Below are 16,134 nucleotides of genomic sequence, written 5' to 3' on the forward strand. Positions count from 1 at the left end.
TTGTTTTAACACCTTTAAGTGGAGCTTGAGAGAAAAAGTCTATTTTAAGTTTATTTTAATTCAGACCAGATGGCCTAAACCATGTGGGTACTGGTTAAATAAAAATAATCTATCTTTTGTTTAATGGCTTGTGGCTCTATTGAGGAGGATACAAATAATTATTTGACAGGTCTTGAGGTCCAATAAATATTTCTAGAACAGTGGGACCCAAATCTGGAAAACAACTATACCTAGATCAATTTCCTACAACAACAAATTCTCAATACCAGCTTGACTGCCTGGTGAACACAGTTCTAAAAAAAACCTGTAAAATTATAGCACCAGCCTCAATATCAGAAGTATTCAAAGAATATTCACTGCCACCAGAGAAATCAAGAAATACAAAGCACAATGCAAAGGCAGAACGATGAAGATTCTTATGTTGCAAGTATTTTTTTTATTACTGAGGCAGATATGCTTATTTTATAAACAGTAGAGTTTATCTAGGATTATATAAATAAAATATGGCAGGTTCTAGAAGGAGAGCAGTTGAAGTGACAGTATGGGGCACAATAAAGCAATTACCTCTGAAGATACTACGGCATACAATAATATCTGTAATCTCAAAGATTAAAGAGCCAGTGTGGTGTAGTGGTTTAAAGATCATGCTGGAAATCAGGACACCGTAAATTCTAATCCCAATTTAGGCATAAAACCAACTGGGTGACCTTGGCCCAGCCACTCTCTCTCTCTCAGCCTGAGGAAGAAGCCAATGGCAAATGACTTCTTAAACAAACTAACAAACAAACAAACAAACTTGCCAAGAATATTGTAGGGACTAATCCAGACAGTAATCAGGAGCCTTTTAGATTAAATTGCCATTATTGGAACAATAAAAAAGGTCTCATATTTCTTGTGATTTTTACTAAACTTTTAAGTCCTTTCAGTTAGATATACATTCTCTCTCCTGCTTTTCTAAATGCTAATTATACAAAAAAATGTTATTATATTCTAAAAGAAACAAATGCTAGTAAAACATATGCAGTACTGATTTCTAGAATCCTATCAAATATTTATATAGAGGCACGGTCGGTGGCTCAGTGGCTTAGGAGACACTGGAGAAGGTGGTGCTTCGAGCATTATGCCAGAGTGATGGAGTGAACTCCTATCATTTGCCTCAGCTCGAAAGCATGTAAATGCAAGTAGATAAGTAGGTATCATTTCAGTGGGAAGGTAACAGTGCTCTGTGTTTCACTGCATGCTCTGCACTGTGGTATGATGTCATGCTGGCCACGTAACCATGGAAACTCTTCAGATAGCTCTGGCTCAATAGCCTAGAAATGGAGCTTTTTTTATTATTTTAATCCCATTTATATCCTGCCCTTCTCCGAAGACTCAGGGCAGCTTACAATCTAAGCACAAATCAATGTGCTTAGCAATAGCCTTCATTCTATGTATATGCCTGCTTATTAGGGCTTTCGCCCCCCCCCCCAAGCGGCATTATTACAAAGTCAGCTTATTGCCCCCAACAATCTGGGTCCTCATTTTACCTACCTCGGAGTGGAGTGAAATCTGCAGTGACTCCTTTACCTTTATCAAATATTTATTTCTAAAGTGCTTAAAGAATTAGTCAACTAATGAAAAGTTCAAATTGCTTCACGTAGTTTCACGTTCTAATCTGTATATTCTACAAAAAAAATGGAAATGATATGCTTCATTGGCTCATTGTACCTGTTTGTGGGAAGAAGTGGTACCTATAAATGAAGCTATATAATGGAAATGAAATGAAATGTCCATCACAATAAACTAGAGAGGATAAATATGAAAAAATGGCTGCAGTCATATCTCACAATGCATGGTAATTTAATAGAGAACAAGAGACTTATGAGGAAATGAAATTACAAATATCATTTGGAAAACAGACAATCCACTTAAATAGATGGGTTCAAAAATTAATAAGCAAGTGCTTAGTTTGCTGCTCAAATACCTTCAGTTCAAAATAGTTCAGAGAACTGAAAGAAGCTAATATGACTGAATTCTTATTGCTCACTTTTCAACCATTCGGCCTTTAAACAGATTTAAGTTCTATTTTTAATATAAATTAAGAAAAAATATGATTAATAAAACTCTAAGAGCCAAAGATATTTTTTCCTCCACTTATTTTATTTTTCAAGGAAATGTTACATTTCCTTGCTTAATTTTTACATGATATGAATGCAAATTGAGCTCTAACTGAACTCCATTAATTTTCTAGAATTATCTATCTATTTATCTATCTATCTATCCATCTATTCATCTATCCATCTATCTATCTATCTAATATGGCTGTCTATCTCACACATTTCACCTTGGGGGTTAACATTCTCTCTTATATATACAATATATAAATATACACAAATCAGTCCACTTTTGCATTTTTAGTCAGCAAGTGTTTACAGAACAGAGTTAAGAGAGTGGTCCCAGCAGTCCCAATGAAGACCACCTCAAGGCTACATGTATGTTCAAAGGGGCAGGGCTTTGATTTCATTGCTGTGACTGCCCTCATGATATATTTGTGGCAGTCAACCTTCTGCCTAGATTTGAATTCATTTAATTTACAGCAAAGTTTTTATCTAAACAAGTCCTTGAAAGTTCTGCAGTTGGCTAGTTAGGAGGGGTGGGGGCCTCTGTCTCATTAAGCCTGACAGCTGGCTCACACTCAAAGCTTAAATTTATTTGCATAACATTTAAATTAAAATCCAGTTAAAATGCTAAGTGACAGGTAACATGACATTTTGTGAATCAAAATTGCTCACTCTCATTCTGCCCAAGTATACTATTCTCTCAAATAGGGCTATCTGTTTAAAAGAGGGATTCATCTGTACTGTGCATAAACTGTTGCTCAGTGGTTTCCTCTGTATCATTTACAATCCATAGAGCTTTTCAAAGAGAATCATTGGATTTCATTTTGGTAACAAAAATGCAGCCATGGGAGGGGGAAGAGAGAAGGAAACCTTTTACATTTGCAATTTAGATGGGTAATGCATGAAAAGATGAGTGAAAACAATTCCTGCTGACTTTCCAGTCATTTTACTTAAGACACTTGTTCATCACTTTATGCAGAATACCTAGCATTTTTCTCCACAGCAAGAAAGAGGGCAAATGGTAAAATATTTAGAGTATTTGGAGGATGGTTAGCTGTTCAAAAGGCTGAAACCTACCAGGTGCCCACACAGGGAGGGCGGCAGAAGTACATGTGTTGTGCCATTTCTCTATAACTCAAAGTAGACAAGAACTACATTTGCATCTGAAACTCCAGCCTGTTACTTGTGGCAATCTTGTACTTCAGTTTTTATGTTTTTTAAAAACAAACAAACAAACAAGTTTGTATACAATTGTTAGGAAAAAAACTCCCTGAGGTTTCATAGATTGCATAGAAAATACACAGAAATGACTGTGTGGTACAACTATAAACCACCTGTCACTAAAGTTTGGGATTGGCTCCTCCTAGCATTTGAATTAGAAGTGGCAAGTGTTTTTATCTGTACTTCTCAACCTAGACATCTTAAAATAGAGATAAGATTTAAGAAATATTCACGCCAATGTTGTGCTAGGGCTGGCTTGTACTTGTGACAGCTCTTGTTAAATTTTGGGGAACTTTGCAAGCCATTTCAGAATAGTACAGAGCCCAACTGTTCAGTATCTAGCAATACAGTATGGCAGCAGCAATGGAGCTGACAGGGCTGGTTATTAAACCCTTACCATTTGTCGCAGTCATCATGCTTCTGCCTAACTAGAACTATTCTTTGAGGGAGTTTGCTAAATGTTATCAGCAATATGTTTTCCCCGTCATAATACATGAAAGAGTTTCTTTTTTTAACTAACTGTCACAAAAACTGAACGTGCTTATATTTAACAAAGAAAATCAATTCCCTTCTACCTTATAAAAAAGAATCCTCGTGAAAACATAATAATCAGGATTTTTCTTCCTATGTGCAAAATTATTTTCAAAAAGAACAATAGGCCTTCAACACTCCATAGAATTTTTAAAAATAAAAAATAAAAAGAAACTCATAAATACATTGCTATTTTGCTGCACTAGCAGAGTATATTCCACAAGTTTCTCTTTTCCTAATAATTCCTGCCTCACTTCATATTTTATGATGGCTCCAATCATACTTTGCAAAAAAGCCTGACTCGTTTGATTCTTTCTCAACTATTTCTCTTCTGAGTCCTTAAAAAAAATGTTTTGTTTACAGTTGGCAAAATAGAAGAATTCAATAAATGTCCTATAGGAGAAGGAAATGCTTTTGAAATAAACATTGTTGCCTATGTCTCATAGAACAGGAGACCCCAACCCCTGGGCCATGGCCCACTATCAGACGGCGGCCCATTCAGAACCAGGCAGCATAAGCAGCGGGCATTTGTGCTGGCAGTCTCACTTGGACAAACAGCTCCACTTGTGTGAACAGCGGGCCCTTGCACTGGTAGCCCTAAGCGCACAGGCAGTGGGCCCTTGTGCTCGCAGCCCCACCTGCATTACTGGCAGCCCCACTGGCACGAACAGCGAGCCCTTGCACTCACAGCCTCACTCGTGCAAGCAGCAAGCATGCGCATGCCTGTCCCTCATGCAAAAATATCCCCTCTTCACCCACACACACTGGGACGTTAATGGAAGGTTGGGTACCACTGTCATACAATGTGTTTTTCTTAAATAGTAATTTTATTAAGAGTTATAACAGTAAAAACTAACACAAACTGAAAAAACTAAAAGAATAAAAAGAATAAAAAATAGAAATAATTTTTAATTATTTAAATTAAATTATTAAAAGAAAAACAAAAAATAGACATAGAAAAAAATAAGACTATAGTGAAGAAAAATGAAAGAAACATATAAAGAAGTGACTTCCCACCTTCATCAAAAGTATAAAGAATTTTATTATTATTATTTGGATTTGGATTTGTATACCGCCCCTCTCCCGAAGGACTCGGGGCGGTGTACAGGGCAATTAAAACACTATATACAACACATAATATATAAAAATTAAAATAAATTAAACAAGTAGCCCTGAACAATAAAACACATTCTAAAATTTTAAAAAATTAAAATTTTAAATCTAAAATCCCAGTCCCTCAGTCCAGGCCGGCAAGTTCGAATAGCCAAGTCTTCAGGTCACGGCGGAAAGAGCGAAGGTCGGGAGCCATCCGGAGCTCAACAGGGAGCTGATTCCAGAGGGCAGGCACACCCACAGAGAATGCTCTCCCCCTGGGGGCCGCCAGTCGACATTCCCTGACCGACGGCACCCTGAGGAGGCCCTCTCTGTGGGAGCGCACAGGACGATGGGAAGTTGACACCGGCAGAAGGTACTCCCGTAAATAACCCGGACCCATGCCATTTAGGGCTTTATAGGTCATCACCAGCACCTTAGTAACTTAGCATTTTAGTAACTTATCTTCTCCTAAAATACAAAAAATGATCTATTGTTCCCAAATTTACAACTTTCTAAAATCACAGTTTTAACCAACCTTTTGTTGCTTTGTTCAAAAAAAATATTGTTTTTTTAAAAAAAGTTCTTAAACTTGTAGTTAAAATTTCTTTCACTTAGGAGTGAAGGAAACATACTCAGTGCTGTACAATAATAATAGCTGTAAAGCAGTTAGCAAGCAATTTCAAAAATGAATTAGAGAGGAAATGTGAACTTAAGAGTCCTTTCAAAGGCACTGACTGCTGTTTGAGCAAGATCGCTATTCCCTCGTCTCTCAGAACTGTAAAGTATCTTGGGGTCTCCTTGTGAGGAAAGAACATCTGGAGCACTTGTGGACAAGGATAAGACTTCTTGTCTGGAGAGGAATTATCGAAGAGCATGGTCTACTTGTCAGCACTTCATTCCAATGCAATCATCAATGAGCTTTGAAAAACAAATTAAACTGAAGTGGGGTGAAAGCACACTATTTTAGAAGAAATATGGTTCTATAACAGTAGTTTTTGGCGTGGCAGAACCCCAAATGAACTCCATCATAAAAAGATCCCTTTTGCTGCAAAGGAAGCCCACAGCAACATGAGACTTTATACCAGGGGTGTCAAACTCAATTTCATTGAGGGCCGCATCAGCATTGCGGTTGCCCTCAGGGGGCCGGGTGGGTGTGGCCTGGGTGGGCGTGGCCTACTGGGTGGGCGTGGCTAGAGTGCGTAAGACCTACTGGGTGGGCATGGCCAGCTCTACATCGTTCACATCAAGGGTGCCTATGGGGGCCTGGGCAGGAGTGGGACACATCTGAGAGTCTCTGGCAGGAGGAGGGTCTCTGGGCCAGGGCCAAGGCAGTGGGGGCCGTTCCCTCACTGTTTCCAGGATGGCTTCGCGGGCCGCATGTAACCACTTCACGGGCCGGATCTGGCCCCCGGGCCTTGTGTTTGACATGTCTGCTTTATACTATAGTAACAGTAATGTTTACACAAACATATTATACGAAAACAGGATAGTTCATTTATTAAAACAGAACTTTGTTCGGTTGTCCACCATTCTGTATCACTATGAATGCAATTCTAGATTCAAGCTTTATAGCCCAGATAAAGATAGGATTAGGGTTATTAATTAAGATGTATGCACTTAAACATGATTATTACATTCACAAATATCTGGTATCCATCACAGTAGAATACCCTGGTTATACTGGTTTGGCCACAGAACTGTAAGTACATAAATATGTGATGAGCCAAACACTAAGCAGCATAACAGTAGTGGCAAAGAAGGAAAAGGTTTTAGATTCTCTCATACATTGCCTTGCCTCACATACCAATTGCAATTGGGACCAGCAATTCCCCCACTAAGCAATGCAGCCATAAAGTGAAATGTCACATGATCATGACAACTTATAACATCAGTTCTGGCTGCAGTCATTAAGTGAATGACTTATTGTTGACGTTTGCTTATAGTTGATGATAAAAATGAGAAATAGAAAATCAACATGCGTAGAAGAAAGAGTGGCAGAACCTGGAGGTGATGTTAAAAGAGGGATCACCCTAGAGTCCCTATGTAGCCATAAGTGAACTAAGATCAACCTTCAGCCCCGAATTCCATGCACCCTTATATAATTCCAAGCAGGTGCCAACTTCTCTGGATAAGAGGAAGATAATCTGGTCCTGTCCTTAGGTTGTTTAGCAATAAATCAGTTTAAATGGACCTTCACATGTGGACCTGGTCTTTGGCACATGACAATATATGCCATCCTTTTCTTTCTCTTTCATTGTATGGGATTTGGGTCATATACTTGCATTGCCACATAAAAAGTCAAGGACGAGGATGAGGATAAGGATAAGGATAAACCAAAGAGATCATTGTCGATTTCAGAAAAGGCAGGCATAGCCACACTTCTCTATGCATTAATGATTCACCTGTGGAGATGGTTACCAGCATCAAATTCCTGGGTGTGCAGTTAACAAGTAGGCTGGCTTGGTCTCTCAGCAGCGTGACACTGGTGAAGTGGGCACAGCAGAGCCTGCATTTTCTGTGCCACATGAGAAAAGCACATCTTCCTTCCCCTGTCTTGACCACTTTCTACAGGGGAATAATCAGGAGCATCCTGTCATACAGCATCACAGTCTGGTTTGGAAGCATCACTGCTTCAGACAGGAAGGTGGTGCAGAGAGTGGTGAGGATGGCCAAAAAGATCATTGGCAGTTCCCTCCCTCCCATCCAGGACATAGCACATAAATGTTGCTTGAGCAGGGTCTGCAAGATTGTCTGGGACACTACACATCCTCTTCACGACCTGTTTTCTTTGTTACCTTCTGGGAGAAGGCTCCGTGGTATCCAAAGCACAACATCCAGATTCAGCCATAGTTTCATTCCATACAGCATTAAACTTTGAACTCTCAAGCTTCCTCCTTCCGTTATATATTCAAGATGGCAGTGTTTAATATTTATTTGTTATGCATATGTAGGGGTGTGGGTCTATACATATATTGTATCTAGTATGTTTAGGTGTGTGTCATGTATGTGTTCACTTTCAGAGCAGGCAATTAAATTTTATTTTTAATGTGTGTCATTGTGCCCAGAGTAAAAAAAATGACAATAAAGGTTATCTATCTTATCTTATCTCTTATAAGGATAAGGATAGGGATAGGGATAGGGATGCGCGTGAGGGTGAGCATGAGTGTAAGCATAAGCATAAGGAGTGGTAGTTATTTAAGCTACAGAAGATGGCTTTAGGGTTGTACTCATAAAGGTAAAGGGAAAGGTTCCCCCGCACATGTGTGCTAGTTATTTCCGACTCTAAGGGCCGGTGCTCATCTCCGTTTCAAAGCCGAAGAGCCAGCGCTTGTCTGAGGACATCTCCGTGGTCATGTGGCCAGCCTGACTAGACGCCAAAGGCACACGGAATGCTGTTACCTTCCCACTGTAGTGGTCCCTATTTTTCTACTTGCATTTTTACGTGCTTTTGAACTACTAGGTTGGCAGAAGCTGGGACGAGTAACAAGCGCTCACTCTGTTACGCAGCACTCAGGATTCGACCCACCAAACTGCCGACCTTCTGATCGACAAACTCAGCGTCCTAACCCACTGAGCCACCGCGTCCCTTGTTGTACTCATAGCTTACCACTATTTTAAAGTATTTATTTATTGTCAACTTATATCATTAGTTGCAAAAAGAAGTGAACTGGATATCTATGTCTATACACAACTGGAAACATATGGATTCATCTCAGTTTAAACCAACTGCCTTTCTCTGAAGTTATTCTAAAGTCCTATTGATATTTTACTAATCTATACATTTATTCTCACTTGCTTTTCTGATTCCTTCAAATGTCTCATCAACTCACATAGTTCTGCATTTCCTTTAGCTTCCATGCACTCTTCATTCCCATTTGACCCAGGGAGGGGTAAGAACAATAAAAACAATTTTAAAAAACGGAGGAGGATAGAAAAAAGTGAAGATAAAAATAAGGCATGATGGAGATATTAGGGAAACAGATCTCTTTCACTCTTCCTTCTCCTTCCCCATAATTCTCAGCAGGCAGAACTTATAATAATTATAATAAACAGTTCATTAAATTTATATGCCATCCCACTCCCAGAACTTCAGATGAATTACATAATTCAGAAGGAGCTATGTTGTTTATATATTAATCACTGCAATCAAATTGATAAAACCCTGCCTTCAGTTTTAATATTATTATTTTTTTTAAAAAAAATTCCACAGCATATTGTACCAAAGACAGCTTCTCACTTCCGCTGTATAAAAGTTTTCCATTTTTGGAGCAGTCTTGACAAATGACTGTCTTGTGAATGAAAGAGGAAGAATGCTAACTTTATCTCCTGTTTCCACAGTGCCTTTTAGATAACCCTTTTTGTTTCATGTTCAGAGCTTGCTGTCTACACACGCCTCAGAGTCTCAGCTGAACAATACCTCAGACTTTTAGCTGACATTTCAGCCTGAGCCCATGTCAAACACACGCAGGGAGAAAGCCTTGATGTATTAAGAAGTTTCAGCATATTAGCATTATTTGAAAACACTTCGAGCACTAAAGAAGAACAGGCTTCTAGCAAAGTGTTTGGGTGTGTGGAGACTTTTAAATGTACAAGTACAAACATTAAATTCAGAAATAATGAATCAAATTAATCACTGGAATGTGCCCATAGTAAATTTAGCTACAATGCAGTCTTTTGAACTAGAACTCATAGCACAGCGTGCCTTTACAAGGTCTATGGAGGATGTTCACAAATATTAGACAAGGGTATTTTATGTACTTCAAGTGTCTTTAAAAAAAAACAAAACCAGAATGTATACAGAGAGACAGGCAATTGGATTATTATTTAAAATTTTATGAGCTGCTTTCTTCTTGAAATTATCCCCCAATGTCTATAGTAAACATAAAAAAGCCACAAAAGCTTTGCACAATATCAATACAATGAATATTAAAGAAAAATTGTGTTGACAGCTTCCCTCCCTCCCATCTTTGTTTTTCTTCCAGGCAGATGCTAAACTCTCTACTTGCTTGTAGTCAGGGATGCCACTGAACAAAACTGGAGTGCAATGAGACTAACTGATTACTTTTTTTTTTTTACTAACCAATTACAACCCAGCAGTAACAGGGAGTTGATGGCTTCCATCTGCTTAATGTGTTCAAGCAGACACTTGTTGGGCATGTTTTTGTTTAGTTGGTTGGGCTCAATGACCTCAATGGACATTTCCAAATTCATGATTCAATAATGGAAAGCAACCCAGGAATAGACAAATAAATAAAGCCACCCAGAGTCACTTTGCAGAGTGATGGTAGCATACAACTTTAATAATTAAATAGACCACGCTTCATTATTTCTCATTAAGATATATACCGTGTTTTCCCAAAAGTAAACCCTATTCCAGAAGTAAACCCCAGCTGATTTTCGGGGGATGGGCCTAAGGTAAACCCTATCCCAAAAGTAAGCCCTAGCGTGGAGCGGGATAAGTCGGCCCAGATCTTCCATACAATAACCAGAGCGCCTCCCTGCCACCGGCCTGCCAGGGCCCTTCGCCAGCCGCCCCCGCTGGAACCGGCTACCACCAACCCTGCCCTCTCCATCCCATCATCTCTGGCCACAATGAACCAAACCCTTGGCAAGCCCTGGCGTCTGCCCGCCCTGCCTGCTGGCCCTACTGCTGCTGGGAAATTTCTCAGCCACATCAGGTGGTGTGTAGCAGCCAAGTGGCTGCCTGTGCTGCTTCTGCCTTGCAGGGCTCTTTGCTCTCCTGGCCATGCTCTGGGCTACCCTACTGGGCTGCTCCAACACCGCCTGCCAGGGCCCTTCGCCAGCAGCCACCGGTGGAACCACGCTACCCACGCCTCTGCCTTTGGGTTGCTGAGCACCAGCCTGCATGCCTACTCGGTGCTGCAGGCACCAGGCTAAGGGCTGAACCAGGTGCCCTTTGGGCCCTAGCAGGCGCTGCAACTCTCATGCTGGCTGGGCACTTTTGGTCTCTATCGACTGCTCCTGCTCGATCACCTTCTGCCCAGCCGGAAGCTTCCCCTGCCATCATAAGGTCAGGAGGCGAGGCAGATGGCAGGGTGGTGGAATTGCTTTCCTCCGCCTGCCAAAGCCGCACAGGGTAAGATTGCTGCACCCCCCACCCAGATGCCCTCGCCTCCCCCAAGCATATTTTTACTAACCTGCCTTATAGCTGCATTGCATTTCTCCATTCGCTTCTCAGCCTTCGCCGCATGTTTGTGGGACTAAAAAAAAAGTTCAATCAGACTTTCTAACTTCATGAGATCTCATGAGAAGTTAGAAAGTCTGACCTTTTTTTGTCCCACAGACACATGGTGAAGGCTGAGAAGCAAACAGAGAAACGCAATGCAGCTTAAAGGCAGGTTAGTAAAAAAGCTTGGGGGAGGCATGGGCATCTGGGTGGGGGGGCGCAGCTACCTTACCCTATGTGGCTTCGGCAGGTGTCTGGCAGGCAGAGGGAAGCAACTCCAACACCACCCCGCCACCTGCCTCGTCTCCTAATGTCATGGCAGCGGCAGCAGCTGCCAGCTGGGCTGAAGGCAAACTGGCAGGAGCAGCTGTTAGAGGTCAAAAGTGCCCAGTTGGCAAGAGAGCTGCAGTGCCTGCCAGGGCCCGAAGAGCATCAGGTTCAGCCCTTAGCCTGGCACCTGCAGCACCAAAAAGGCATGCAAGGCTGGCACTCAGCAGCCTAGAGGTGTGGGCAGCGCAGTTCTGCCAGTGGCAACTGGTGATAGGTCCTGGCAGGCCGGTGGTGAGGCAGCACTTTGGATCTGGGCTTACTTGCCCCACGCCAGGCTCGGAGCCCTTTTCACCACTACCCACCACGGCCGCACTGGTATCGTACCTGGTCCGCCAGCATGCTCTCGCCGCTGCATTGCTTCTTCACCCCATGCACAGACACTGCCCCATCTTTGTACGTTCATGGCCTACTGGTACTAGTACCAGCAAAAAGTAAGCGTTCCCCGAAAGTAAAACCTAATGCTTACTTCAGAGCCCAAAAGAAAGTAAGACCGGGTCTTACTTTCGGGGAAGCACGGTATACACGCCTTTTCTATTATAGCCACACTTTCAATTGATTATAGGAAGCTACCATATATGGGTCAGATTCTTGGTTTATTGATAAATATCCATCTGACAATAATGTTTGATTATTACTAGAATGAGGCATCTAGTTCATACTAAAGAAAAATATTGTTGCATAAATGAAGTATTTCACTGGAAAACACACAATCTGAAGACATTTCTAAGATGCCAGTCCTATTTAATGAGGATTTTGTTAACTTTATTTTTATTAAACTAAAGACCTGAGACAATGTATAAATGTCTTCAAAAGTGAGATAAGAAGTTAATAATAAACATGGGAGAAAATAAAGTTATAGGAGAAGTTGTGAATGTTTTTGACTCTATTTTTAGAGAAATCAAGACTGTTTGTTATCCTAACCAAGCAGATTGCACAAATACTTAGAAGAGACATACACTGAACATGAATGTGTGGGTATACTTTATCAAATCCAAAATCTGTGCAACATTTATATGTATTCTTGATATTGAAATATAATCTAGGTTATATTTATTCATTTATTTATTCATTTATTCATCCACAAATAAAAAATTAAACTACTCTTACCTTAAGAACTGATTCCTGAATTTGCATCAATCTACCCTTCCTTTTTTTTGTTAACATGTTAGGACAATTTACATTTTACATTAGTTTCACTGATTACACCCAGACCCTCAGCAAACCACTGAAGATACATCCTTAGACTACTATCTATACCCTACTAAAACTCTTGTGTCTTTTTGATATTTGTAATCTTCAACTGGACGAAACGGTGCATCATAGAACAATACTTTTATCAAAAAAGGTACCTCAAACGGGTTACAGAATGAAGGGCGCATTACTTCTGAGGGAATGAAATTTGGAGAAATGGAGGGAGGGATGTTTCATATCCTCACTGCCACCTTTCCACAAGAAAATTCAATTGTGAAACCACCAGGAAATTGCTCCTACTCCCACTGATATCTTGCCCATCTATGGTCATTCTGTTTCTCTGATTAGGTAAGGAAATATATATGAAATGATGACCCAGTGGATCACAGATTGTCTAGTGTCCAATAAAGGTACAATTCTGGATAACTGCACCTTGGGGTTCCCTACAGCACCCCCGGTGTAACTCTTAATATGTTGGCACCGTTTTCAGTCAAAAGAAACTTGTTACTTTTCAGACTTCTTTAAGTTAAAATGATTAATATGACTATCTCTGTCATTTATCACAAGCATCAAGATACATTGTCTCTTTCCCAGAGATATGCTCTACTGTTTTGATTTTTTTAAAAAAAACACATTTAATAGACATCAATAAACCTCCCACAAATCCACCTAACTCATTATTAAACTCATCTTATGCTAGCCACCATCATTATATCTTTTCACTTACACAAGAAATTACACACTCTGTAAAATACCTTTTTTCTTGATGTTTTTTTATGTTAACTGATATTTAACTTGTTCCTTCAGTCACTGAATTATTTTTCTTCTGTTTCTTGGTGAATAAAATGAGATATTACAGCCAGTTGTCTGAGAACCGTTTACTTGTACAAGTGATGGATTAGGTGATGGATTCTAACAGACAACATTGATTGGAAATGTATGGAAGGCCCATCAACTCTACTGAGAGCTGCTGATTTTCTCATTGAAATTCATATTGTTTCACTAGAGAATAATTTGATTTTTCACTGAATCATAGAGTTGAAATGTGATGTCAGGCCTAGCTCTAGATATGCTTTCTAATAGCTCTGATAGCCATGCTGGCTTCTTTATTTTCATGATTTATTTACTGTCTTTCTATTTGCCGAACTGCTGAGGCTTTTTAAGTACCCTGTAAATGACTGGCTGCACTCAGCTCTCAATTGAACTTTATCTCTACTACAAAACCTTAGGTTACCAAAAGAATCTAGCACTATTCTTTGGCTTGGCACATTCAGTTCTCCTATTGCCAACTACTGCCAAGAGCTATTTGGAAGTGTGACCAGATTAAAACAAAAAGCCAAGTCTAGAGAAAGAGGACTCTCCCTGCTGAAAGTCTTAAAGTCTAGGGTTGCCATTTAGTTAGAGCTAGCTGATATTTTCTTCACAGCTTTCAAAGTTATTTAACATACAATTTTCCCATGTTTGCTTTTTGCTAATACCACTCAAGCAAATACAAACTGTTTCATTTTGGAAACATGCTTTACAATTATGCACATACCAGGTATCAGAGTTGCCCAGCGCAAATTGATACTAACATATTGTGATGTTTATTTAATTTTTTTTATATAAACTGGCATAGAAACCAGGAGACTGTGGGTTCTAGTTTCACTTTTTAGGCATAAAAGCCAGCTGGGTGGCTGTCAAGACAGTCAATCACTGTCTTTCAGTCCAACCCATCTGAAAAGGATCCTTGTGAGAAAAAATAGGGGGAGGAAGAAATATTACTTGTGTTCTCCACCTTGAGTTGCTTTCAAAGTAATACAGATGGGAGGGGGGGGAAACTATTTAATTAATAACTAAACTTTTGCGATGGGGAGTTCTTTTTCATACTTTGTGTTATGACACATTGCTAGGGTTAGAATTCCTGGCAGGAGTTTGAGTTTGGCAATTAATCAATCAATCCATACTTACAATTGATCTGATGAGGTTCTCTTTTGCCAGTTTCAAGGAGGTTTTATAGCAATTTGCCAGATCTTCTTTATGGATATCACTAATATGTCCTCGAGCTATAGGGCCCACAGTGTGAATGACATCTGCAAAGAATAACACAATCAATGAATATTGAATCTTGAATTAAAATTGTACAAAACGTCAAAGGCAAATTGGCAAAACAGCAGATGGACTCTAATGAGTTTTTCCTCATAAATGACAATGTCCCCGACCCTGTGAGTTGGATGATGTAAGAGGTAGGTACAACTCTTCCAGGTCTTGCACTGGGGCTACTTTCTAAAGCAGACATGTCAAATTCGTGATGTCACATGACATTATCAAAGCTTTTTCTCCATTGCCGACAATGGGGTGGGCACGGTTTCCTGATGACGCATCCAGCCCTCGTGCAGGCAGTTTGACATCCCTGTGAATCTAAAGCAATTATTGCTTTGTGTTGAGAAAGAATCCTTTTTCCCTTGGAGAACCAGGAAGTAATTACTGCCTAGAATCATCTACAAAGACAAAAGAAGGCCCTTAGGGATCAACATTTAGAAGAGGAATGCTTCTGGTTGGAGAAAATCAGCTCAGAAATCTCCCCCCCCCCCAAAAAAAAAAAACAGGCAAGGAAAAGTGAAGAGTCTGGAGGAAGAAAACTGGGGGTCAGGATGCCATGCCCTGTTCCCACAATACAATCAATGCAGTCACTACTAATCAAATTAAACCACTTTAGTGGTGATTCTGGCAGTGCACAACCAGGTTAAAAAAAAACTATTGTGGGAACACAATCCTCATCCTCCTCTCAAGAGTGTCAGGTGACATTGTTAAATTATCCCATATACTCTTGTACCTTAAAAGTATTGGCAAAGCTTTGTGACATCACATTCTGGTTTGTTCATTGCAACCAATCAGTGCTTAAGGGCTATGTTCTGTGCTGTCAGGCCACAGCAATGGATGTTGTAAGGGAAAAAAAGGCTTATTTTTTCAGCTGCTTTTATTCTCCACTCCCTTTGACCGAGTCAGCATGCTGGGGGAAACAGGATCCATCAATTGCATTTGGCCAGGTTCTCTCAAACATGCCAAGCTCTCCCAAGGATGCTGAAACAGCATTTCAATCCTGCCATTTTCTTTGTAGATTAGCAAACATAAAGATTTAAATAACTGTCAAAGGGAAATATCTACCAGGGAATTTGTTTTGTCAGTAAACTCCATGGACCCAGTAAAATCAAACATGAAAGGATTTACACAGCCAAACATTCTGACAGCTGTAAACATCATACTGAGAAGCACATAAAAAAGGAAATAATCAACCTTCTCTTTTAATCATAGTTATTTCCCCTAGTTATAGGGTAGGAGGGGTGAATAATTTGGCTGGAGGATTACACCTAGAGTAATTAGGAGCAAAGCTATTTAACATTACTTCCAATAACTGAAATTTGAATTTGACACATAGGGCTTGCCAGATGACAAGAAGGATGACAACACAGGATTGAAATATAGATTTAATGCTGG

The 16,134-nt window shown here is 40.1% G+C and overlaps 1 protein-coding gene across 2 annotated transcripts in view; it reads right to left on the minus strand.

The window, feature by feature from the left end:
• The window catches only part of MACROD2 (mono-ADP ribosylhydrolase 2), a 1,175,381-nt gene that overhangs the window by 573,647 nt on the left and 585,600 nt on the right, over positions 1-16,134 (minus strand). For both annotated transcript variants that reach the window (XM_081314693.1, XM_081314692.1), the window contains exon 6: positions 14,608-14,729. In XM_081314693.1, coding sequence (XP_081170819.1) covers positions 14,608-14,729 — 122 coding nt within the window. The remainder of the gene's footprint in view (positions 1-14,607; positions 14,730-16,134) is intronic.

The sequence above is a fragment of the Vipera berus genome (genome assembly GCF_964194415.1).
Source record: "Vipera berus genome assembly, chromosome: 1".
NCBI lineage: Eukaryota > Metazoa > Chordata > Lepidosauria > Squamata > Viperidae > Vipera > Vipera berus.